Source organism: Podarcis pityusensis, assembly GCF_964106645.2.
Source record: "Podarcis pityusensis genome assembly, chromosome: 13".
In the NCBI taxonomy this organism is placed as follows: domain Eukaryota; kingdom Metazoa; phylum Chordata; class Lepidosauria; order Squamata; family Lacertidae; genus Podarcis; species Podarcis pityusensis.
The window spans coordinates 11,563,180-11,588,750 of record NC_138038.1 but is presented as its reverse complement, the minus strand read 5'-3'; the positions used below and the strand labels follow the sequence as shown (position 1 = coordinate 11,588,750).

Sequence of the window (25,571 nt, the reverse complement as noted above, 5' to 3'; positions counted from 1 at the left end):
GCCTGGAAACGATGCCTTATGAGGAACGGCTAAGGGAGCTGGGCATGTTTAGCCTGGAGAAGAGGAGGTTAAGGGGTGATATGATAGCCATGCTCATATATATAAAAGGATGTCACATAGAGGAGAAAGGTTGTTTTCTGCTGCTCCAGAGAAGCGGACACGGAGCAATGGATCCAAACTACAAGAAAGAAGATTCCACCTAAACATTAGGAAGAACTTCCTGACAGTAAGAGCTGTTCGACAGTGGAATTTGCTGCCAAGGAGTGTGGTGGAGTCTCCTTCTTTGGAGGTCTTTAAGCAGAGGCTTGACAACCATATGTCAGGAGTGCTCTGATGGTGTTTCCTGCTTGGCAGGGGGTTGGACTCGATGGCCCTTGTGGTCTCTTCCAACTCTATGATTCTAAGAAGAAGAAGAAGAAGAAGAAGAAGAAGAAGAAGACCATTAGTATAACAAAATAAGTGATGGCGCCCTCTGACAAATGGGTGGGTCTCCCTTCCCTGCCCGTCTGGTAGTGAGAAAGGAAATAATCTAGAGTGTGAGAGAGGTGAGAACAGGCTGCAGACAGAAGCTGGGGGTCAGAGTCATGCCTGATTTCTGCTAGAATCCAAGCCTGTGTCTATGCCAGAAGCAAGAACCTCTTTGCATGTTAATGCTGTGAACCCTTCCATCTTAGGCTCAGGTTGTATAGATGTGTCAATAAACCATATATCCATAGACACAACAGTTTCTGCTGTGCCGCATTCCAAAGGAAATTGAACCCTGGGTAAGTGCCTGAATTCCCTGGAAATTTGCCCCACTTGGAGTTCGGATGGCATGTAAGACAATTCTGAATGTGGGGGCAAGCTCAGAAAGGTTGTATATTATATATGTGCAAACTATGGTAGTGATTGACTGTTTTGGTTCTCAAAGCACAGTTTTTCATTTTCTCAAATTATATTTCAACCATTTAAATAGTTTCAGATTTCTATATGAAGGATGGACATGAACTCCTGTCTTGGATGCTTACCTTGGGGGAATGGGCTGTTGCAATAAACTCTGGACTTATAATAAAGAGACTATGTGGAACCAGTTTCGATAGATCTATACAGGTATTACTCTCTCTTTTTTCCGGCCACCGGGGCAGAAATGAGAGTTGTCCATAGAAATCAGTGGAGGAATGTCGGATTTTAAACCACTGTGGATACCAGCATGTACTTCCCTGTAGACAGATGCAGGCTGCAGCATAAAGACAGGTGTTCCAGCTTTTTCTAACTTAGGTCTTATGCTATATGAAATATTTGATTTGTTTTAATATGTGTTTTAAAAAAAACTTTTTTAAAAACACAGTTTGGCTGCATGCACATTAATGGAACATAGGGCTTCTGAATGCAGTTGAATGCTAGATTTAGGCTGGAAGTTATCTGGATTCACTTTTTGAGACAACCTCCTAGTTAAAAGCTCACTTGCCTTTCCACCCATCTCATCAGTCTGCTTCAAAAATAAAAGATGAGCCATGCCTCAAAGAAAAGAAGGCAAAAGTTCTTGTTTGGGCAGATTTAGCATAACAGGAGTGCCGGCCCATTTCCCCCTTTCCTAGAATCACCCATCCCAACCAGTACCATGGGAGAACAAATGTCTTTGCAATTCTGAGAACAGATACAACTCCTTTAGTGAAAACTCTATGAAACCTCCGAAAAGCAAAGTGGACAAATAACAGAAACATGGGAAAGCAGGTGTGGTACCATTCCTACTAACTATTCTTCAGCATTCACCCTCTGGTTTTGTAAACGAAGGAGTGAGTGATGGATCTGCCTTTGAAAGTAGGATTGCAGACACTGGTGCCCTCAGGACAGAGCTTGGGGCTGGTGAGGGCCCCACTTCTTCTTCTTCTTCTTCTTCTTCTTCTTCTTCTTCTTCTTCTTATTAATTACCCCGCCCATCTGGCTGGGTTGCCCCAGCTACTCTGGGCAGCTTCCAACACACACATCATCATCATACATCATACATTAATAGTAACAATAAGATCCTATATAAAAAGTCATAATAACTTTAAAATAAACAACTTATACCAAATACAGCAATATGTAATAAACCGAATGAGCCGCAGCAGCATCTCCAAAGCATGGCAGCACTGGCTGATCACATTTTGAATTAAGTAAGTCAATGAATTAATGTTATCATCTAAAAGTGGCGGGGCAGGGGCATTTGAATGTTAAGTCCCAGAGTCTTAACATTACCTAGGAGCGGCACTAACTGCCGAGAAAGCAAATATAGCCTACAAAGAAGAGCAAGAACAGATAAAGATGAAAGGAGACATTTGAAATTTGCACTTTTTAACACTCCTCTCCCCACCTCACTAGCTCAGATAAACTGTTTCCATGACAATATCCCCATATCTAACTCTATATGTGACTAGCCTTTTGTGGAACACTTACAAGTCCTCAAGAAGATTTGTATAGTGGCTGCTCTCTCCTTTAATAAGCATTATAGACTTGGAAGGGACCTGCAGGGTCATCTCTGCCAAACCCCTGCAATTCAGGGAGCTCAACCAAGGCATCCATGATAAGATGGCTGTCCAACCTCTGCTTAACAGTGGAGTAGCAGAGCTGAAAACAATGCCAATATATTTCACAAATGGGAACCAATGGCTGTGCGGAATAGGAAAGCGGATGTAAGTGCAAGGGGTGGAATATTTGAGGGCAGAATTCATGAAGGTCTGAATTCAGGAACTCATAGGCTTGTCACGGGATAGAATACTCCTCTGCCTGTCGGGGGAGGCTTATTCCATGCAGCAAAATGTGGAAGACAGCTGTATGAATCACACCCCTGCTTTCACAGTTTAAATAGTGCAGCATGTTCCTATTAAAGTGTCAAAAGTGTTTGCTATTTACAGACCAAGGAACTTATTAATATAGAAAACGGTTTGCTGTAAACCATCTGGTACTCCTGATGTTTTCCTTCTCAGCTACTTCCTGTATTTATGGTGTTATTAAAATTGACATGTGCCTTAATTTTATTTCTAACTACCCTCATAGACCTAGTTTAGATGCTCGGGACACAGTTTGGATTACAGTGGTACCTTGGGTTACAGACGCTTCAGGTTACAGACCCCGCTAACCCAGAAATACTACCTTGGGTGAAAACTTTACTTCTGGGTGAGAACAGAAATCGTGTGGCGGTGGCACGGCAGCAGCAGGAGGCCCCGTTAGCTAAAGTGGTACCTCAGGTTAAAAACAGTTTCAGTTTAAGAACAGACCTCCAGAACGAATTAAGTTCTTAACCCGAGGTAAAGGTAAAGGGACCCCTGACCATTAGGTCCAGTCGCAGGCGACTCCGGGGTTGCAGCGCTCATCTTACTTTTTTGGCCGAGGGAGCCGGCGTACAGCTTTCGGGTCATGTGGCCAGCATGACTAAGCCGTTTCTGGCGAACCAGAGCAGCACACGGAAACACCGTTTACCTTCCTGCTGGAGCGGTACCTATTTATCTACTTGCACTTTGGCGTGCTTTCGAACTGCTAGGTTGGCAGGAGCAGGGACCGAGCAACGGGAGCTCTCCCCATTGCGGGGATTCAAACCAGTGACCTTCTGATCAGCAAAACTGTGATCTTGTGTCCAGTGATTACTTTCACTTTTTTTCAATGATTGTTATTGGTCTTTAAAATAAAATAAAATATGAAAGCAGATTGCAAAACGAGCAATGTGTCCTTGCTGTGCCATGATTGGCTCCTGAGTTGATAGTCTAGTCAGTGTGTGGCTGGGTGGTGATACTGGGAAGTCAACTTGGGCTTGTATTGACTCCTATGTAGCTACTTACAACATCTCTCCCATCCCTGTAATAACTTTTCAGTGGCAGGGGAGGATAAGATTCTGAATAGGCTCTCCAACCCTTCCCACCACAGCCACAAATCTGCCTTTTTCCAAAGCCCTTGTGTTGGCACTGTAGTTGTTACACAGCCTTAACATCTTGACTGTTATGATGTTGCTGTTATATCCTACTAAGTCACTACAATATCCTAACTCCCCTTGCTGACATGCATGGAAGATTTAGGGTGCAGTCCTTATTGCACCAGCTGCCATTAGGATGTGGAAGAGATCTGCTGTCCTCCTAGCACATCAGTATCCGTTACACTGCTGCCACAAAGGATGTGCAGGTGCAACTCCCCATATGGGCCTGTCAAATACTCCACTGTGCTGCACCAGTGAAGCTATGCTAGTGGAACAGCTAGAAAGGGAAAGAACACACCTATCCTGTATTCATTCAGGCTACGATCATGCCCCCCATTGATAGTGCAATGCTATACAGTGGTACCCCTGGATACGCACACCTCTGGTTGCGTATCCTTCAGGATGTGAACGCGGCAAACCCAGAAGCATTTTTTGGGTTTCGCCCCGCACACATGCGCAGAAGTGCTCTACCACACCATGCCCATGCGCAGAATAGGCACCTCCGGTTGCGAATTCCTCGGGATCCAACCAGAGCTCTGGAAAGGATCCTGTGCGCAACTGGAGGTACCACTGCACTGACCTCAGAGCTGGCACCATTGAGTTCAACGAGAGGAAAAGCAAATTTTAAGAAGTGTTGCTGCCCTCCAATGACTGCCCTATCTACATCACCATGACAGAGAATAGGATATAGTACAAATTAGAACCTAATCACAGCACACCACCAGGGTATAAACTTCCACACAGGAAGTCTTCAACTTTGGTGATAGGATGTACTACAGCATTGGGCTATATTGTCATGGATGGTCTCAGTTTGTGCATACAACACATACAATGGATTCTGGCAAGCAGAACTATGAAGAAAGGGCACTTTGCACCACCATAACATTGCAAGGAAATGGAGCACGCTGGCGAATAGGATTGCCCTGCTGTCGTAATCCTGTTCTGATGCAGGTTAACTCCCTGACAGAACTGCATGGTAAAGTGGAAGGAAATTAGTGAACTGAACTGAATTTAAATAAATCTGCACAATACTAAAACCTCAACATAGCTTTTTGTGATACTGATGGAAGCTTTAGATAACATAAATTAAATAAACAAAGATTTACATGCAGTGTCAGAAGGCCATCTTTAAAAAACACACACCCTGTTATGGTACTATGGTAAAGGTAAAGAGACCCCTGACCGTTAGGTCCAGGCGCAGGCAACTCTGGGGTTGCGGCACTCATCTTGCTTTATTGGCCGAGGGAGTCAGCATACAGTTTCCGGGTCATGTGGCCAGCATGACAAAGCCGCTTCTGGCGAACCAGAGCAGTGCACGGAAACGCCATTTACCTTCCCGCCAGAGTGGTACCTATTTATCTACTTGCACTTTGATGTGCTTTCGAACTGCTAGGTTGGCAGGAGCAGGGACCGAGCAACGGGAGCTCACCCCATCACGGGGATTCGAACCGCCAACCTTCTGACTGGCAAGTCCTAGGCTCTGTGGTTTAACCCACAGCGCCATCCGCGTCCCTGGTACTATACTAGAACACAATAATAGCCTAAATCTGTGTGCCACAGCTAACTCACTGTTCCCCTTATTCATCTTTGCTTCTGTTCATAAATAAATTAAAAGTTGCAACTGATTATGCCAATGAAAGTATGCAGCGGTAGTAACTATATCCGTTTGTTACTAACCCAAGGGGAAGAAAGCAAGGGGTGTTGGGTTCCTGCAAGAGAAAACTCAAGGTGTCCTGTTTGCGAAATTGCTCTAAATATTTTGCATGTTAGTGGATATTATATCCCATCAGCCAGTGCATTTTTTCTAAAAAAATGTTTAGGGGTACTCTCATTTTCCTACTCATATTGAAATACTGCCCCTCAATGAGGCCAAACTTAGATTCAAAATATGTTTAGGGGTATGCGTACCCCTGTGTCACCCCAGAAAAAAAGCACAGTAGAACAGCTCAACAACATCACAACTGGACTGCAGCCTTGTTCCATGTGATATTGTTTCCATGCCTTATTGTAACTTCAGCCAATATCTAAGGCTACACAATTTAAACGGAAACATCCACAAATACTTTCCTATGAATTGTGACACACCCACCCACCCCTTTCCTCCCATGACTTATAATGATTGTAAGCTCCTCAGGGCAGGGATCTGCCCTTTTGTCCTCTGCAAAGTGCCATGATCAGTGATGTCACTAAATAAATACAGTAATGATGATGGTATTTAATGAGCCTGCCTTCTCTATTATTCTCTTGCAGTTCAGAGATATTTGGAAGTCTTGCAGATTTCTCCTCCGATGCTCTCCAATCGTTGAAGGCGACAACATGCAAAATTTCCATTTGCACTGCACAATAATAGTGACTTTTAAAAGGTGTGTTTTTAACGGGATGGTGATAAATAGTCACAGCTGCCCTTGGGAACAATCCAGACAGTTCTAAAGTGTGACCTCAATATGTACCGTTTCAGGGCTTTTGATGCCCACAGCTGCTGCCGTGAGGACCAGAATGAAGACTCTTCTCCCTGCTGCAAGGCCCATTTCCACCTGGCCTAGAGGGCGGGCCCAGACTCACCTTGAACAGCTAAAAGAGGCTTCTGGGAAGCTGGAGGGACATTGCTGGTTGGGGCAACTGGCTAAAAAGTTTTACAATGTTTTAAATGGTTCTAATTTTGGTTCCTGTGTTTTGTTTTTGTTGGGTGGGGGTTGTTTAAATGTTTGGTTGGGGTTGGCGGTTATTTTAATTTGGATATAAGTGTTAGCTGCTTGTTGTTGTTATCATTTGTTGTTTAGTCATTTAGTCGTGTCCGACTCTTTGTGACCCATGGACCAGAGCACACCAGGCACTCCTGTTTTCCACTGCCTCCCGCAGTTTGGTCAAACTCATGCTGGTAGCTTCGAGAACACTGCCCAACCATCTCATCCTCTGTTGTCCCCTTCTCCTTGTGCCCTCCATCTTTCCCAACATCAGGGTCTTTTCCAGGGAGTCTTCTCTTCTCATGAGGTGGCCAAAGTCTTGGAGCCTCAGCTTCAGGATCTGTCCTTCCAGTGAGCACTCAGGGCTGATTTCCTTAAGAATGGAGAGGTTTGATCTTCTTGCAGTCCATGGGACTCTCAAGAGTCTCCTCCAGCACCATAATTCAAAAGCATCCATTCTTTGGCAATCAGCCTTCTTTATGGTCCAGCTCTCACTTCCATACATCACTACTGGGAAAACCATAGCTCGTCATTATTTTTGGTTTCTATTGATTTATTGGTTGGTTTGTTGCCTGTATGGGATATTCTGTTTTTTAATGTTTGATGTTTTGTTGTGTTTTTATATATGCTGTAAGCCAGCTAGAGTGGCTAGGGAAACTCAGCCAGCTGGGTGGGATATATTATTAGTATTATTATTAATTTTATTGTTATTATTGCCTTGCAGAGTTGCAAGGGCTCCCGAGGTTCATCTAGTCCAACCCTAGCATAATAAAAATCCATTGCATATCAGTTCAGTTTATAAGTGAGACGAATATGCAAAAAGCCAACATTTCCTGCCTTTTCGAAAAACATGGAGAATTCAGTCTCACCCAGAAAGTTGACTAAATAAATGCTTAGGACTTAGGCTTATTCGCACATGGAACAACGGAATCGCCGCTGGGTGTCGCGATGGCCACACTCCGCACCCAGCGGTGGAGAGAAATCTGTTGCAAAGGGGCATCTGTGGGCTAGAGAGAGGAGCGGGAGCATCCGCGCGTCTAGACGCAGGGTAATCTCATTATGGCTTGCTATTCTTTCGCTGGGCGTTTCAATTTGCGCGCGCCGCCTCGCGCACCTTGACGGCGCGGGAGGCGCTTTGCAAAAAGATCACCCCGCCTGTCACCCTATATATATATTGCAACCCCCCAATAGAACGGTTTGCTTGCAGGCACCCAGCCACCCCACTGATGCAGTGTGGGTGGGAGGGAGACAGACCTTCTCTTCGTGTTGGGGGGCGGGGGCCACCTTTTGTCCCCATAGAGGGGGGGAGAGACTTTGCTCCCCCTCCCCATGGCTAGTCCTACCCCACAGAGCAAGAGCAGCAGCCCCCCCTCCAACCACCCCAACCCCCCCCCCGCGTTGATGGAGGCGGCGGCAAGAAGGGAGATGAAAGGGGGGTGGGCGTCGGGGGCGGAGAAAGTGAGGAGGGGGGGGGGGTTTCGCTGCTGCGCGCGCACGCGGAGCACAAAGGAGACGCCGAGAGGAGGAGGAGCGCCGCGCTTTGTGCGCCGGAGACCTCTTGAGGGGAAGCCGCCACAGGCAAGACACGCGCGCGCGCATTCACACGGACACCCGTACCCGGCTTGGGCCGCGCTGCGCCTACCTTCCTCCTCCTCCTCGGCGGCCGAGAGAGAGAGAGAAGCTCCTCCTCGGGGAGCCCCTGGGTGGGTGAGTGAGTCCGTGAGTCCCTCGTCTTTCCCCCCTCACGGCGGGCGGAGGCCGCTCCTCCGGGGTCGGCGGGCCGACCGAGAGCTTTGGCCGCCTGAGGCGGAGCGGCCAAAGGGCGCCCTTCTCTTCTCTCCCCGAAGCCAGCGCCCATTTCGGCACCTCAAAGGGAAGGGGGGAGGGAAACAAAGCACCCCTCCCCACCACAGGCAATTCTTCCATTCTGTGGGAAAATCTCAACGGTTTCAACGAGATGAAGGGACGTTGGCCGCCGCCTCACTCCTGCCTCACGGCAGGGCCGGCCCTGCCCAGCCTCGTTTGGAGGGGGCTTTTCGTGGGAGAGGACCGCCTGCCCATAATATAACTGTTATTTCTGGGGTGAGGATGAGCCAGCTCCTAGGGAATGAGGTCCACCTTCGGCCACCTCAATAAAATATTCGAGGGGGTTCCCCCCCCCAAAAAAAAAGTTGAGGGGGAATTCCCATCCAAATGGAATGGGTGTGCTACGTCATGGGATTGATGATGCGGGGTGGGGCTTACCTGGTCCCCCCCCCCCAAGTTGGCACCCCTGAGATGGGGTGTGTATGCAGGTAGGGTGGGGTGTTTTGCCTCCCCCTTGCAAAAGATGGGGAGGTGGCTCCTCTGCGCTTGAACGCAAAGAGATGGCGTTTTGGGGGACATCCCTGCTGTGTCTCTCTGTGCGCTGAGTGCCACAGGAAGGTGCTGGGAGCTGCACCTGGGATCCCGGGGATTTGCACACCCCATGTCCTTGGAAACTGCCCAGTGCAAGGAGAGGATGGAGGCGTCGAAGATAAAGGGAGCAGGGCAAATGATTCGGAGAGAAACCACTGGTCTTCTTTGGGTGGGTTTAGCCTTTGACCTTCGGTCTTTGATGCTCGCTACAGACGCAGCATCAGCAGTGCTCCTTCTGTTTCTGTTTTCCATATTGCTTGAGGAAGTAGCTCCTGGAGCCGCTGTCTGGTGAATTTTGAGCGAGAGGAGGAAGACACATTTGTATATGCAAAGAGGAGCGTGGTTCTTTATCATCACATGCTCCAGCGGTGGAAGCTGGTTCAAAAGTTGAATTAATTAGGACTGTCTCACACCCATTTTTAAAGGCACAAATATACAAAGCTGTAACTTATTTGCAAGTGCATGATGGAACCTGGGTGGTGAAGACCACTAGCACCAGATTGGATGAATTTTAGTGCACAAACTCCTCCAAGAATTGCTTTTTTGCTTCTGTAAAACAGAGATTGAACACAAACTGATCAGAGGGGGAGTAACTCAGGGATGGTATCCTAATTTCACAATTGACTTAGATCAGGCTTCCTCAGCCTCGGCCCTCCAGATGTTTTGAGACTACAATTCCCATAATCCCTGACCACTGGTCCTGCTAGCTAGGGATCATGGGAGTTGTAGGCCAAAAACATCTGGAGGGCTGAGGTTGAGGAAGCCTGACTTAGATTTTATGAATGTTGTGGGCAGCTTTGAGGATTTCAGCTGGAAAGTGGAATGCAATTTGCAAATACACTTGGACATGTTTTGAAGCTTCTATCAACATGGTAAACCGTTCTAAGAGTTGAGGAATGAGTCCTGGCAAGACCTTATTTGGAGTGTTCAGTTCTGGATATTGCAGGTCAGAAAAAGCTGTAACACAATTTGATTTTAAAGGGCAGATATGACGAGGAGAGGCTGAAAGAGTAGAATATACAGAAAAACTGACAAAAACAATATGCTAACAGTTTCCAAATATTTAAGTTTGCAGCCTAACTACAGGCAAGAAGAAGTGGCTTTGATCTTGGTTCAGTAATAGAAAAAAATGTAGTGTAAGAAACTGCATAGACAAGGAGGTAGCAAGATCTTCTTCCTTGGAGGGTTTAACACAAGGTTGGACAGGTACCTGTCAGAAATACTATTTTGATGTCGAAGGGTTGGGCTGCAGCTATCTTGGTATCCAACTCTTTCTTTTGAGTGCTGCTATGCGGGTTAAACCACAGAGCCTAGGACTTGCCGATCAGAAGGTCGGCGGTTTGAATCCCCGTGACGGGGTGAGCTCCCGTTGCTCGGTCCCAGCTCCTGCCAATCTAGCAGTTCGAAAGCACATCAAAGTGCAAGTAGATAAATAGGTACCGCTCCGGCGGGAAGGTAAACGGCGTTTCCATTTGCTGCTCTGGTTCGCCAGAAGCGGCTTAGTCATGCTGGCCACATGACCCGGAACCGGCTCCCTCGGCCAATAAAGCGAGATGAGCGCCGCAACCCCAGAGTTGGCCACGACTGGACCTAATGGTCAGGGGTCCCTTTACCTTTACCTTATGCACCAACAGGGAGCCATCCTTACACAGTCGTACCTTGGATCCCAAACGCCTTGCAAGTCGAACGTTTTGGCTCCCGAACGCTGGAAACCCAGATGTGAGTGTTCCGGTTTGTGAACGTTCTTTGGAACCTGAACATCCGACTCGGCTTATGCAGCTTGCAGTTGGCTGCAGGAGCTTCCTTCAGCCAATCGGAAGCTGCGCCTTGGTTTCCCAATGTTTTGGAAGTGGAACAGAGGTACGACTGTATGTTCTAAAAGACACAGATCTCTTAAAAAGCTCTCCAAAAATATAGGCAGACTGTGAGCAATGACTATGGTCAGAGAGCACTCTGCCCATACTTAATGAAACTATCATCTTTGTCTAGATAATGTGCAACGTGGAACACTTGCATTGCAGACGCCGAGAATGGTTTCTTAAAGAGTTTTGGAAATTGACCAGCATTTCTCTGCAACGTTTGCTGAATCTATCGGTGGCTATCTTGTCACCATGCTGGCTTGTGAAACTGTTTTGATAAAGCTGTGGTGAAGGAGGTTTGGTTTATCAATAGCTATCACCCTGTTTACAGAATGGATGGAATTATTAGTCGTGATAGCCTACTGCAGGAATGGGAAACCCGTGGCTCTCCAGTTGTTTGTTGAACTACATTTCCACTCATTCTGGACCACGTTGTCTGGGAACTAGAGTCAAAGAACATCTGGAAGGTCACACGTGCCTCATCCCTCATAGAGCATAGTACATCTCAGCATACTAGATGCTGGGGACAAACAGCAGGTATCTCCATCACCTTCATGCCCTGTTTGTGGGATTCCATAGGCAACTGGCTGGCTACTTTGGGAACAAAATGCTAAACTAGTTTACCGATAGCAGGGCAGTTCTTAAGAAAGCAGAGCCTTCTTGGTTTCTGATCCTCTTTGCATGCATGGTTTCTTCTCTCTCCAGCACACCCTTTCCTCTGCCAGAAAGGAGGATGTGTAGCAACATCTTGTTTCCTTTTAAGTACATAATGAAATGCTTTCTTCTGTTCTCTTTATGTGGCAAATAGTCCCATCTTCCCTTGCCCTCAAACTATTCATTTTGTACACCTTGCTTGGAACGAAATCCATTTAGTTGAATGTGTTTGGGTCTTGCTACTGTAGCTCAGTAGTTGGTGAGTTAGTATACTAATTATTGAGCAAATCCCAGTCTAGCTGTGTCACTTAATCAAACTTTGCGGCTTTCCCAGTAGCTCTCAGACACAATAGTTGTGTCTTACTTACAAATGGCTACACTTTGAGACTTATTAAGTGGCATGTCTTTCCGAGAGCAACTTTGCCTTTGGGTTTCTAGGTGCCATTTGGACCTGAAGCAATTACAGTTCACTTTCTTAAGTTGAGTCAGGGAGGAAACATTTCAACTTGACAGGACACTGCAATGGACCTCCAAGTGGCCATAATGGAACATCAAAGGGAAGCTGTTGAATTATATTTCATCAAGAGGTTACATGCTTTCACATGGACTAAACTGATGCAACAGATTTTTATTATACAGTACTGGGGCTGGACTAGATGACCCTTGGGGTACCTTAAAAGTCTACGATTCTAGGATTCTGTGTGGGTTAATTGGCTTACCAATGGCAGGGTATCTGTGTTATCAACACAACAGTTGTTTTTTTTTTAATGGCACTGCTAAGAATGCAGTTATAATCCTCTGTAATTTTCCACATTTCTTTCTGACCTCACTGAAAACATCTCCCTCCACCCTATTCACAGACACACACTCCGAATAACATGTCATGCATTTGATGAAATGGACTGTAGTTCACAAAAGATAATGCCCTGTGTTCAAAATTCACATTGTTCTAGGCGCATTTTGCGACAGGGAATTTTATTAGCACAAGCAGTTTCTGAGCTCTGGGTACAGTACTGCACCCAAGATTTCAGATTAAAACTGCGGAGTGGAAGGAAAGGAGGACCTTTTTCTGCCTCCCCACTTCCGGCTACTTTCTGAAGAATATTAGGGGCGTGGGCAGAGGAAGGACTAAACCATGTGAAAAATGAACATAATATTTTAGCTACAATTCATTCATTTTCAGCTTTGTGTTCTTGTTATAAAAAAAATGCTCCTAGACATTCTGTTGTAGCGCCCATAACCTAGGTTTAAGCTCCTAGCTTTCAAATCTCAGTTTCTAACACTGATAATGCCATAATAAATGTGTCAAGTCTTTAAGCTTCCACGGGACTCTTTGTTGTTTTATAACTTACTTTCTTCACCAAACCTTTATTAGGCATTACAAATATAGGCCATCATAAAACATCCATATATAAAATGTTAAAATATATACAAATAAGCAGCCATATAAAAATATGTAATAACGAGGATTTTCGTTGGAGCATCTCCTATTACATAGTGCCATTCACCACTCTGAGAGATACTATTTATTGATAAAAACTTAGCCACCCTTGCAATTACTTCCGGGTTAATGTCAGACAGATAGAATCTGATACTTTCATTGTGCCGTGATGTTAGACTACCCCAAAAATGGGGATAGTACATGTTTGCGTAGCTGGTTGTACAATGGACGGTAGAAAATAATGTTTTACTGTGTCTGGCACATTCAAAAACATCCGCAATGTCTATCATTTCTGGGGATGTTTAAATACCTGCCCATGACAAAAGCTGAGGGGAAAACGTTCAGTTGGGCTAACATAGAGGCCCTGCATTGGACTGGAATTATTAATTTTGAAATATAAGTGACCCTGTTATCCATTGCATTTAAACCATAAAACTTGGGGGAGCAAATTTTATTTACAGCTGACTCAATGTATTGTTTTCCAATGTTCCTTAATCTGATTTGAATATTACGATAAATATATTGCTAGCCCACACCCAGTATTCCTTTGTGTGTATACTTAGTTATACACACATCGTCTCATACTTGATTGAACTTGGAGCCCCAGGATACGTCTCAAGAAACTTGAGTGCATCTTATCTAAATCAGTATTATATTCTTGTATCCAGTTGCTTTATAACATGGTTACCAAGACTAAATGCCTATGTGTCTTTAGGACCCAAACTGCAATACAGTCTTAAACTAGGGATGGTTAAGTTGTGGTTCCCTAGGTCTTGTTGGAGTCTAATTCTGTTTAAGAATGGAAGAGCTGTGTCCTAGTGGAAGAGCATATGCTTTACATACAGATGGTCTCAGTTTAGTTCTCAGTATCTCCAGGCATGGCTGGGAGACACCCTTGTCTGAAAACTTGGAGAGCCACTACCAGTCAGAGAAGAAAATTGTGAGTCAATAGTTTGACTCAGTATAAGACAGGTTCCTATTTTCCTAGACCCAGCCAGCATGGCTAATATTCAGGGGTAGTGGGAGTCCAACAACACCTGGAAGATCGCAGGTTCCTCACACTTGCCTTAAACCCAAACCTCATTTCCAGTTAGTTCTTAAGGTCTGCACCAATCATGTATAAAGTGGAGAGTTTGTTTTGAAGAACAAAAGGAGCCAAAAGGACTGAAGAGTGAGGTGCAATCCTCTAACTGCTACTTAACTCTCCGCAGAACCTCTGTCCTAGGGACCTTTTTCAGCTAGACTCTTCTTGCACTGTTAGGGAGCAGGCTGTAGAGAGGTAAACCAGGCGTATCCCTTTGCCCCATATACTCCTTTATACACAGAACTGTTACTGTCATGCAGGATTTGAACTCTAGTGCCTATTAATGGTTAAATATTTATATAAGAAATCTATACCGGTAACCTGGAAAAGAACAGTAAACGTTCAGAAGCGTTTACTTGTAATAAACCCCTTGTGTTAAAAAGGATAAGCAGACTCTATGAAAGTGAAGTGCAACAGAAAATTAGTTATGGAAAACTTGACCTGAATAGCAGGTATGTCTTTTGTTTCATAAGAATTAAGAATGTTGAACAGCATGTGGTTGCCTTTGATTGCTATCACCCTTGCATGAACCGGAGGGGGAACGCGTTCTTTCTTTTAAGCTAACAGTTAATGGGCTATAAGCAGTAGTTGCACCAGGTTATTTTGTGCCCCAGGCAAGGCTTACTACTTGCACCTCCCCCGCCCCCCATGCTAACTTAAATTTTCAAAAACAGATGTATTGTAGAAAAAATGAAAAGCACAAAACTTGAAACTGCTACATTTATTTTAAATTGCAAGAATTAGTAATAACAACAACCTTTGATTATCTTAAATAGAAAAGAAAATATTTTCGCACACATCATTGTGAATAACCTTGTGAATTGTGACATTAAAAGTTAAGTCTCTTTGAAGTTTCAGTTTCAAACACATCAGAATCTCACTTTGCATGACTTTTCCTTTGAAGATTTTGTCACCAGTTCCTTCAGGTCAAGTGCTGATGCTTGGGCATGTTCAATTGATATAAGTTTGAGCTTTGAGAAACAGTGTACAGTGGTACCTCAGTTTAAGAACAGTCCTGTTTTCGAACGATTTGGTTTACGAACTCCACAAAACCGGAAGTAGTGTTCCGGTTTTCAAACTTTACCTTGGTCTACAAATGAAAAGCGAACGGTGAAAGGGCACTGGTGGTGGGAGGCCTCATTAGGGAAAGTGCACCTTGGTTTAAGAACAGATTCGGTTTAAGAACGGACTTCAGGAACGGATTACGTACGTAAACCGAGGTACCACTGTACAACACTTGCCACCGACACTGGAAGTGTGAGAAGGGTCCTTAGAACAACAGAAACGTTAGACAAATTATCCAGGAGTTTTTGTTGTAATATGAAAAGAAATACTTCTTGTGGAAGTCTTTGAGCTATTGCTATAAGTTCACAGCACAGATCTTCAGCATTAATATCTTCGTTTACATTGTGTAGCAATGATTTTTCCAAATTCTTGCAGGCCTTAAGTACATCTTCAGTAGATTTTTTTTGTTGATACTGTATATATCATATAGGAAACCAAATAGGGAATTATATTGTTGAAGCTGTCAGAATCTCTGTAAGAATACAATAGATTGTATGCCATGTCTATAGCTGGGCAATATTTTGATAAATTGTCTGAAACCAGTGTGATGATCAGATTGTGATACAGGTTTCAGACTTCTTGAGCTGGCAATATATCGTGGCTGGCTCCCCAGCTGCTGACAGCACAGCACACTTCACTCCCATCCGACTGCCTACCTGTGCTGTGCTGTGCTGGGGGCAGCTGGGGAGCTGCAATGTATTACCAGCTCAAATTGCTTGCAGATGGCAAAGGCGCAGGCAGACAGAACCTGAGAAGGCGCTCGCCCAGAACTTACTCAGGCTCGGTTCGCCTGCCTGCCTCCACCACCTCCTCTGCCCGGGTGGACTGCCTCTTTCTCCTGGTCAGTCACTCCTAGAGCGACCATTGCTGCCCTTGGGCTTCTTATCAGCATCTCTGCATGCTCCCTGCTGATACCCTTGGATTCCACCCCCCAGCAGGTTATTCTGACTATGCAATAAGAGGAAATCCCAGAAGTGTCAGGGGTATTTAATCGTGTGGAAGAGAAGCATCTGTGTACAGTGGTACCTCGGGTTACATACACTTCAGGTTACAGACTCCGCTAAGCCAGAAATAGTGGGTCCCATTAGGTAGGAAATAGGAGGCCCCATTAGCTAAAGTGGTCTTCAGGTTAAGAACAGTTTCAGGTTAAGTACGGACCTCTGGAACGAATTAAGTACTTAACCTGAGGTACCACTGTATTGCAGGGACAGTCAGAGGACAGTTTGAGAGCTATACAATAAGAATATTTATAGAGAGATAGTTATTTTTGGGGGGAGGTGTAGCTGTTGTTTTGTATATTTTAGATCTTGTGATTTATGTGGAAATACTTCAGTTTGGTTGTGTGTGTTTTAATGTTTTATTTATTGTTTATGACTACTTTTGTTATGTTGCAAAGTGTGTTTTTTCATGTTGCAAGCTGCCTTGAGCATGGTTTGAGCTGTGGAAAAGCAACATAAAAATAAAAACTCTGTTATGTATGGCCATAAATGTGTTCTTTTCAGTCGTCTTTTACCAAGATTTAGCGAAGACAGTTAGAATATATAATACTGGTTCTTGCTTGTCAGCAGAAATGTTTTTCTTAACACAATTCAACAAATTAAATATAGGATCTAAATAAATGCTTGTCTGAAACATTTCACCAATTACTCCACCTCCTCTTCCAATGTTTTCTTGCTTTTTTGCATCTCTACAATATTTAAGAGGATATGCTGCCATATGTGGAGATGCTAGGATGTGTGAAAGATAAGCTAATGCGGCACACGTGTGAGAATGGAACAGCTGTGCGGAGAGGAAGGTTTTGGATATGTCTGTTTGAGAAAAAATGGAAGTTCTTAACAGAGAGGGTTGGTGTAACTTGAAAGTTTGCATCCTTCATTTTGAATAGGGATTGGTCCTCTGACACAGTCCTAGTACTGCCTCTATCCTTTCTAAATTATAGTACAGTGGACCCTCCAGATACAAACTTAATTCGTTCTGGGGGTCCCCGTTTGCACCCCAAAATTTACGTAAATGGAGGCGTGCTTCTGCGCACATGCACAGTGCGCTTGAACACTTCTGCACATGCATGCGGTGCGATTGAGCGCTTCTGCGCATGTGCGCGCGGTGCATGGCTGCAACTCAAAGATTCCGTATCCAGAGGGATACGTAAGTAGAGGTACAGCTGTACATGGTGGTCTGTCGCTAATGCTTAAAGCTTTAATTGTGGTGGCAGTAGCTACTGGCCTTGTTATGAGCCTCTTTTGCTCTGGACCTTACTTGATTGGCGAAATGCAGGGGACTTTGGTTTGGCCTCTCTTTTGCCCATCTGGTGTCTAACCCTGAGACCTTTGATCTTGTCATGACTGATTGTGTGATGTTTGAGCCATGCGGCTCAGCAGAGAGAGCAGGAAACAACAAGCCAACCACAGAAGGGAGCGGAAATGAATCGGATTTCTCAAGCAGCCTGAAAGTCTTGCAGAACAGTGCTATATTGTGAGGACCCAGGTGGCAAAGAAAGGAGGCCTTGATAATCTGCTTGTGAAGACTGGAGTGTCATCAGGTATGACAGTATATGTACCTTACATGTACCTGTGATGGACCAGTCAATAGTAGAGAGTCAAGTGGCAAGTAAGATGCAGGCAAAGTGAAACTAGGTAGGATGCTTCAGCAACAGTTTTACTGGAAAGGGAAGAGGCTTAACAAAATGAGGAGACAGAGAGGAGCTCTGTTCCATTTATGTGGTCGAAGGCATAGAAATGGGATTTTGGGAAATGCTGTTTTTGAATAATGAAGTACAGGATACCATCCAACTTTGCTCATTAGTAGGCGTGATAATTCAGTTTAGGAAATTTTACTGCTCATGTTTGGATGGTTACTATTTTATGATATGTTTTTGTAGGAGTAATTTATTAATGAATGAACTAAAATTAGATTACTTACATATTGATAGATATGTATTTGAATGCTCATATGTTTGCATAGATACTGATGACTCTGCTTTATGTATTCTATTGCTCTATTTCAGACAAAATGCATTAAAACTTGGAAAATAAATAAATGGCAGTGTGTGAACTGCAGAGCTTTCGTAGGAATGTCAAGGTGAACCAGATTCCTGGGTTTTGCAGCTCAGGAACAAAAGTATTGTTCCAATGCAAGAGGCTGCATTAGCTGTTTTCCCCCCCTCCTAGGTATCGTGAGGCGCCAACTTAAGCCATACCAGCAGGATAGAATTGGCCAACTCAAGGGAGTGAAGCTGCAGACCTGTGTGGGAGAAACGTAGAGTTATGTTCCAAGCCAAGGGACCAGCCAGTACAGCCTCCACTAATGTATGTATTGTAATCAAGATTTCAGATTGAAGAGGTTGCTGCTACTTCCTGGGGAATGGGTTGAGGGGAGATAACACGTGCCTCACAGTCCAATCCTATGCATGTCTGCTTCGAAGTAGGTACCCCTGAGTTCCATGAGATTTACTCCCAGGTAAGTGTGTAAGGGACTGCACCTTTAGTTACTCAAATATAAAACTGACATGCCAGTCTGTTGCAGCAAAAGCACCCAAAAGATGGCACTTTAAAGTCTAGCAAATTATTATGGCATAAGCATTCACAGACTAGAATCTTACTTCATCAGATGCATGGAAAGTAATCTTCCGTTGGAAATAATATTTAACCAGAACAAAGGAGAAGGGCCCCTAGGATATAAGTAAAAACAAACAAAATCAGAAGAACCGTAAAAAGGTATAAAAGTGATTTACAAATTGACAAAACAAAGCAACATGCAAAGTGAACATATACAAATATAAGCAGATAAAGCCATATACAAATATAAGCAGACAAAGCCACTGTTGCGTAACAATTTCTCCAAACACTTCAAGTTACGATAATGAGATTGCTTGCTTTGCATCCTGTTTCTCACTTCGTCAGAACAAATGGAAAGTTTCTCACAGATAGCAGTTGTAGACTCCCACGCAAGGGCTATATGTCTGGGACAATGTAATTAAAACTTAAACGTATGCAAAACAATCACAGTGACCATTTGCAGCAGCAGCAGCGTTAATTTGCAGCAGCAGCGGCGTTAATTCATTAAGCAAGCAATGCATTGCTTGCTTGCTTAATGAACACTTGCTTGGGACAGGAACTCACTACAGTGGTACCTCGGGTTACAGAACTTCATGTTGTGTGATTTCGGGTTATGCACCGTGCCGAACCCGGAAGTACCGGAACAGGTTACTTCTGGGTTTCTGCGCCTGCGCAGAAGCGCTAAATCGCGCTTTGCGCATGCGCAGAAGTGTCAAATTGCAGTTTTTAGCTATTTGGGCATGTTAGCAGTACTAGGATAACTGCTGTTGTGAACGGTCATTATGCATATTTTGAATTCATTTAAGCCTCAGACTGTTCTTTTTACATTTTATGGTCATTTCCTCTTTTCATTCCAGTTGATTAACCTTAAGCATTGCACCTGGTGAAAGTTTTTCATTTTAGAATTCTGCTTTATTTGTAGCACTTGACTGCATAGACACTTGGCTCAAGTTGATGTAATGTTCCATTTTGGATGCTTCTTGCAATAGGAATAGTATACCTTGGATGTGAGAATCGTTAAAAATTATTAGTTCACTTTCTCATGTCTGTTCACCATATTTGGGTATGTTTTTTATGTTTTATTAATCAGGAAAACTGATTTTTGTTACATCAATATTTTTGTGGGGTTCCTCTCTTTCTAAGGAGTCTGTTTTTCATTTGGCATGTTTGACATTTTTATTGATGTTAAAATATTTCAGAAAACATTAAGTTTTACTTAATGTGAATTTGATATATTTTCTTGTATTTATTTATTCTATTTCTAAATAATTTGAAAAAAAAGATACAAATAATGATAACAATTAAAATTCATCCTAGAAACAGAAAACTACCTTAATATGGCTATTAATGTCTTAAAACTATCCTATTCATTCTGTTCATATACTTGCAGTGCCCTTGAAAAAGGAATTTTCTGAAATGCACTGGACTTACAATAAATTGCATTTCTGTTCCCTGGAGTCCTCCCCACTCCACTTTTCTTCCTTTGCCAGTTAGTGATACTATTCAAGATCTGTGGTTGTTTTTACACAAAAGTTGATGTCATAATAAATTCATCAGGCTGAAATCCTGTATCTTTTACTGGGGAGTCAGCCCATTGAATTCAAACTCAGTGGGACTTACTTCTGAGTAGACATGTAGAATATTGCACTGTCAGCCTTTAAGGTGCCAGAAGACACTATTGTTTTCAAAATTTATGTTCACTTATCCTTCCAGTGAATCCTGTGGATTGTAGTTTGTGGAAGCAATTATCTGTTCTTAAATTCTTGTGTTCTTTGGAAAATCAATGTGAGTTAAACAGGACTCGCATGGTTACGTTCCAACTCTAAGAAATAATCTCCCTTTAAGGGGGTTATTGAGAACTTGCTTATGGTAGTTGTCTGCCCAAACAGTGCATTACATAATGATCTAGGAAGAAAGTGTGAAATGGGACATAAATATGAAATTCTAAAACTGCTTAAAAAGTTGCAGTATCAAAGCTTACAATTGTGATTCTGTGCGATCTCTTTCTATTCCCCATTGTTTCTTAATGCAGATCATAACATGATGCTCTCTACTTTGTATAATTATCAATTGCATTTTCCCTCTCCTTTTTCTTTAGGAGGCAAAGAGCAACTCAGGGGCATCCACTGTGCAGAGATCCAAGGTAATTACCACCCCAGTTTTTACCTTTGGGCATGAATGTTTCCCCAGAAGGTGTGGGGACAGTCAAATAAAAACACAGCACAACAACCCCTGCAACTCCTCTTTGCTTCAGAAGCAGCCTTGTACCATTGCTGTAGGAAATGACAATTTTACTGGCCTCAGCATCCTTGGAACTTGTTAAGTGAATATGCATTTCTTTTTGAACTTGCTTTAAAGAAGCAAAAAAAACCTGTTATTGATTATCCTTTTCGGAGGCTTCTAAGGCACTTATTAGTATATAAATTGCTTTATAGTTCTTATCTCAGCTGCTGACTCAGTTGGATCTTTAAAGCTTTCCCATCACCTCATAGTTCTCTTTAAAGGCAAACGGCTCCATCGCTGTAGCTCATGTTCCTGCGCCCTGTTGTTGGGGTAACTTTGTTTATGGATCTTCAAAGGATGCACACCATATGCACGCGACAGTACCAAAAGCAAAATAATTCAGCTCCAGGCTCAAATTACACATTATGTAGTCTGCTGAGAATGTAACACAGCTCAAGGGAGGGAGGGGGGTGCATGGAGAAAGAGGCTGCCTTTGCCTTTCCCCTCTGGTCCTTGCTCAGATTGTAATTGCACCCCCTCAGGGACAAACTAGAGAGGATATGTGAAACGTGTAAATGCGTTTGACATACAGCTACCACTGGTGGAGATTGGCCTCAAAACCATGCCATATAGGGGTGGGAGGAGAGGTCTAACCATTCCCTTGCATGCTGCACTCCCAATTAAAGCTCATCCCTCTTTCCCAAATTGATCCCAGGAGGAAGCTTCCGCTGGCACAAGCTACTTTGGGTTTGAAGCTCCTCCCCCTCAACAGAAACACAGAACTTCAGTTATAACACGGAGAGGGAAGGGCTGTTGCTCTAGGCATGCAGAAGGCGCCAGGTTCAATCCCCACTGTCTCCAGGCAGGGCTGCGTGGGTCTCCTGCCGGACACCTTAGAGAGCTGCTGCCTTGATGTGATGGACCAATGGCCTCACCCTGCATAAGGCAGCTTCTAATACTGTTTGAGCTGCAATGTGGCAGCAATAGATAAACAATTGACAAGGTGGAAAGAACCAGCCGAACTGTCTTTGATTTTTAGTGTGCATTCATGTATTAGGTTTTTGTGACTTTTTCTCCTTTTCATTATTTTTTATCTGCTTATAATTGGCCAAATGCCTGCTTTGGGTGGGGTCATATTCCTCTGAAGGAGCAGATTCGTAGTCTGGGGATGCTCTGGATCCATCTCTGTGGCTAGAGCCTTTGGTGATCTCATTGACTAGGAGAGCTTACCAGCTTTGGTTAGTGAGAGATGCTGCAGCCATTCCTGGGCTGGGATAGCCTGACCACCAATGTCTTTGTGCTGGTCCCCTCCACATTGGGGCTGTCCTTGAGGCTGACTCAGAAGCTAGTGCAAAATGTGATGACTCAGCTGCTGGATGGGGCAGAAATTACCATATTACACCAGCTGCCTATTAGCTACTGGGATAAATTAATGGGGCAAGTACTGGTATACAGAACCCTTTACAGCATGGAACCAGGATACATAAAAGGATACATCTTCTTAGGAGGTCCGCTTCACATTACTTTGGAAGCAAGCCTTCAGTTTGGCAGAACTCCATCCCATTATATATCACTCAAGGATCATCTCTATTGTCATTTAAGTTAGGATTGAAGACTTTCCTCTCTCAACAAGCCTTCTAAGTGGAGTTTGTTATCCTGGGTGGTATTTGTATTGGATTTAAAACTTATTTTAGCAGTTGTTGTTTCTAGATGTTTTTAAATGTGTAGTTGTTTTAACTCTCTTTATATATTTGGATATACTGTGAGATCACATTGTGCTTTTGCTGCTGTCACTCAGTCTTTCAGCTTGAAGGCCCAGGTGAAGGAGACATGCAGTGCCTGCCAGAAAACTGTCTATCCCATGGAGCGCCTCGTGGCTGATAAATTTGTCTTCCACAACAGCTGTTTCTGTTGCAAGCACTGCCACACCAAGCTCAGGTGAGAAGGGCAGGGGGAGCAAAACTTTGCTATTGGGGAAGGTGAAGAAGATTTGGGGATGGGAGGCTAGGTGGTTGGGTTCATGTCAAACTCTCCCCACCAATCTTATCTTTATGGTAGGCCTACTCGCACCCCAGAAAACCAATGAGGAACTGGGGACAAGCACAAGACGAACCAGAAATGTTGAATAAGAAACCCATTTAGTTCCTTTATGAAATTTCATGTTCTCCAGATTCTGTACTGAGGTACACAGCAGTCTGTCCACAATGTGGGATTGAGGCAGAGGACAGTTTTTCTTTCGGCAGTGACAACTGCCCTGAAGTTTGAACCTTGATCAGAAGAGGGTGAGAGGTTTGGTCTGAAAGGCACGTACATAAGACCACACTTTTTTGTTTCAGCTTTATGCAGTTGTGAATATTGACACAGATTTAAAGAGTAGGATGAGAGGGCACTACTCCTTCCTTTCCTGCTCTGCCAAGGCAATTAGGGCAAATTAAGGGATTAAACATACCTGTCTGTTGAAAAGTACCATACAGTCCAGTAGGGTTTACTCTCAGGTATGTAGATCTAGGATTGTAGACGAAATGCCAAGTTTATGCAACTAGACACCCTTTATGTCTTACAATTAGGAGAACAGAAGTCATCACTTTGAGATTAATTGGAAGGAATCTTTTTAAATTATGAAAACCTTGCCATCATTCAATCAATTTCTATAAATTCTTCTGAGGTTGCCTGTTCTTGCAAATGTGACTTTCTTGGACCAACTTATTTTGCCCACATTTTTAAGAGCTGGTAACCTTAAGAGTTATGGGGAGCTCTCATTTTGATGAGATTGCCATGTAAAACAAAAAGGCTGGTGTAAACTCAGCCTTTTAACAAAGAAGGGGCAGTGGCAGGGACAAACTAGCCTTCGTGCCTCGTTCTCCTATGTTCTCTTCCGTTGTGTTTCTTCAGTCTTTTTCCTAGGTGGGCTTTAACATGTGCTTTCCCTTCCTTCCAGTTTGGGTAGTTATGCAGCTCTACACGGGGAATTCTACTGCAAGCCACACTTCCAGCAGCTATTCAAGAGCAAAGGCAACTATGACGAGGGCTTTGGGCGCAAGCAACACAAGCAACTCTGGCTGCAGAAAGAGGTGGAGAACGGGACCGATACAGCATGACGAAGCAGGCCCCAATTTCCCCACTTTGAGAGCCCTGGTATGGGGATGAACTGAGCTGATGGAAAGCAGTGGAGCTTGCAAGGGTTGCTGGGAGCAGGGAAAGCCAGGCAGAAACAAGAGTATGGTTCCAGTGTTGTGGGAGCAATGCTACCTGCGTATCTGGGAACCCCAGACACTGTGCCCATGGAGGGGTGAGAGTGGAGGATCTTGAACAAATCATGTAAGAGCAGGCACACCAGCATGCTGGTGGGGGACAGGGGTTGCATGAATGAAGCAACAGATACTGGGGCTTGTATTTCCAGACTTCTTTAATGTGATTGCATCTGTGATATAAGCTCCTGAGCAGGAGAGATCCATGTTTACCACACCTTCTCCTGTGCACTACCATGTGGAATGCAAACTCTCCCCTCACTTGTCACACATCTTGCAAACTCAACTACAGATCCCATGAAACAGCCTAGATTGGGGAAATTGCCAGGTTACAATTTCCTTTGTCATAGAACCTTGGGCCAGAGAAACTTTTCCAGCAGGCTTTGGTTAATGCCTACTACACCTTATGTTTACAATCCAATCCCATCCCATCCAGTTATGGAGTGGCAAAGGAGAATGGCTCTATTAAAATATCTGGTTGCCTGGATAAACACAAATCCCGCTTTTAAAGGAAATTTTATGATGGGGCAGGGCACACAGTAAATGCTGAATATTAATTTGGCCAGAATTCATTTCTACCTCTCCCTTTATTTAAAACATTCCCAGATTAGCCTGTACTTCTTTTCCTGCTGGGAGACTGTGTGCTTCTGCTGCAGAGATCACACTCATAGATAGTCCTGCTAAGAAAGCATGGAAAGAGAACATGCTGCTTTCCAGAGCAACTAGTTTTCTATTGTGACGACAGGGCGGGAGAAGCAATCCTGGAGAAACAGAGGGCGAGTGTGGAGATAATGCAACAATGACTGAAATGTGCATACCGATCCAGTTTTGAACATGAAACAGGAATTGGATGGGATTCCAAACCTTGCACCTTCATTTTCATCAGCTCGGTTCTGCCCAAACATTTAGCCTTAAATCCTGGGGAAGCATTCAATGTCTATCTTTTATATTTGCCTTTTTCAGTGGTACGTGGTTAAGCTGAAGCACAAACTCGTGGTGTTGTGTCCAGAGTTGCGCTGTCTGCTGTCTTATTTTTGTAATATAAGTTTTCTGAACCTTTCTTGCTTCATGTTGTTCTGTGAAACAGTTTGAGGGGGTGAAATTTACAACTTATCCCATTATATGCAAATTTCCCTATTCAAATACTGGCATGAATTATGCACAGGAGAACAAAGCAGCCGTTTTGTTTTATATATATTTAAAAAAAAACTCAGTTGTTTCCTGTTGGAAAGCTATGATGCAACACAGACTGCAATATGGAGGTGACCCAGCATTGACAAATTTTGCAGCGGCTGCTGGAGCAGAGAGAGGAAGATATAAGGTAGATGAAGTAACTTAACTGTGTCTGCATTCCACAGCAGACAGAAAGGTAGACGCCCACAAGAGCTGCCACCACAATCCAGTTAGTCTATAAGGCATCAGATATTACAGAGACTT

At 43.9% G+C, this 25,571-nt stretch overlaps 1 protein-coding gene across 6 annotated transcripts; it reads left to right on the top strand.

Annotated features, from left to right (window-relative positions):
* The first annotated feature begins 7,575 nt into the window (after positions 1-7,575).
* On the top strand, positions 7,576-25,194 carry LIMD2 (LIM domain containing 2). 6 transcript variants are annotated; one of them, XM_080977167.1, is made up of 5 exons: positions 7,576-7,657; positions 18,277-18,414; positions 20,762-20,806; positions 22,685-22,824; positions 23,825-25,194. In XM_080977167.1, exons 2-5 carry the CDS (start codon positions 18,373-18,375, stop codon positions 23,982-23,984), a joined length of 387 nt encoding a protein of 128 aa, XP_080833293.1. In that variant the 5' UTR covers positions 7,576-7,657; positions 18,277-18,372; the 3' UTR covers positions 23,985-25,194. The 6 variants fall into 6 exon arrangements, with proteins under 6 accessions (XP_080833293.1, XP_080833291.1, XP_080833289.1 ...); XM_080977165.1 differs by lacking the exon at positions 7,576-7,657 and adding an exon at positions 8,083-8,187; XM_080977163.1 differs by lacking the exon at positions 7,576-7,657 and adding an exon at positions 8,115-8,312.
* The last annotated feature ends 377 nt before the right edge of the window (positions 25,195-25,571 follow it).

Excerpts from the sequence above, each read along its gene's own strand:
- LIMD2 (XM_080977167.1), top strand. The coding sequence starts at position 18,373 with ATGTTCCAAGCCAAGGGACCAGCCAGTACAGCCTCCACTAAT. Across the intron at positions 18,415-20,761 it reads CCAGTACAGCCTCCACTAAT|GAGGCAAAGAGCAACTCAGG; the intron begins GTATGTATTGTA and ends CTTTTTCTTTAG. Across the intron at positions 20,807-22,684 it reads CCACTGTGCAGAGATCCAAG|TCTTTCAGCTTGAAGGCCCA; the intron begins GTAATTACCACC and ends GCTGTCACTCAG.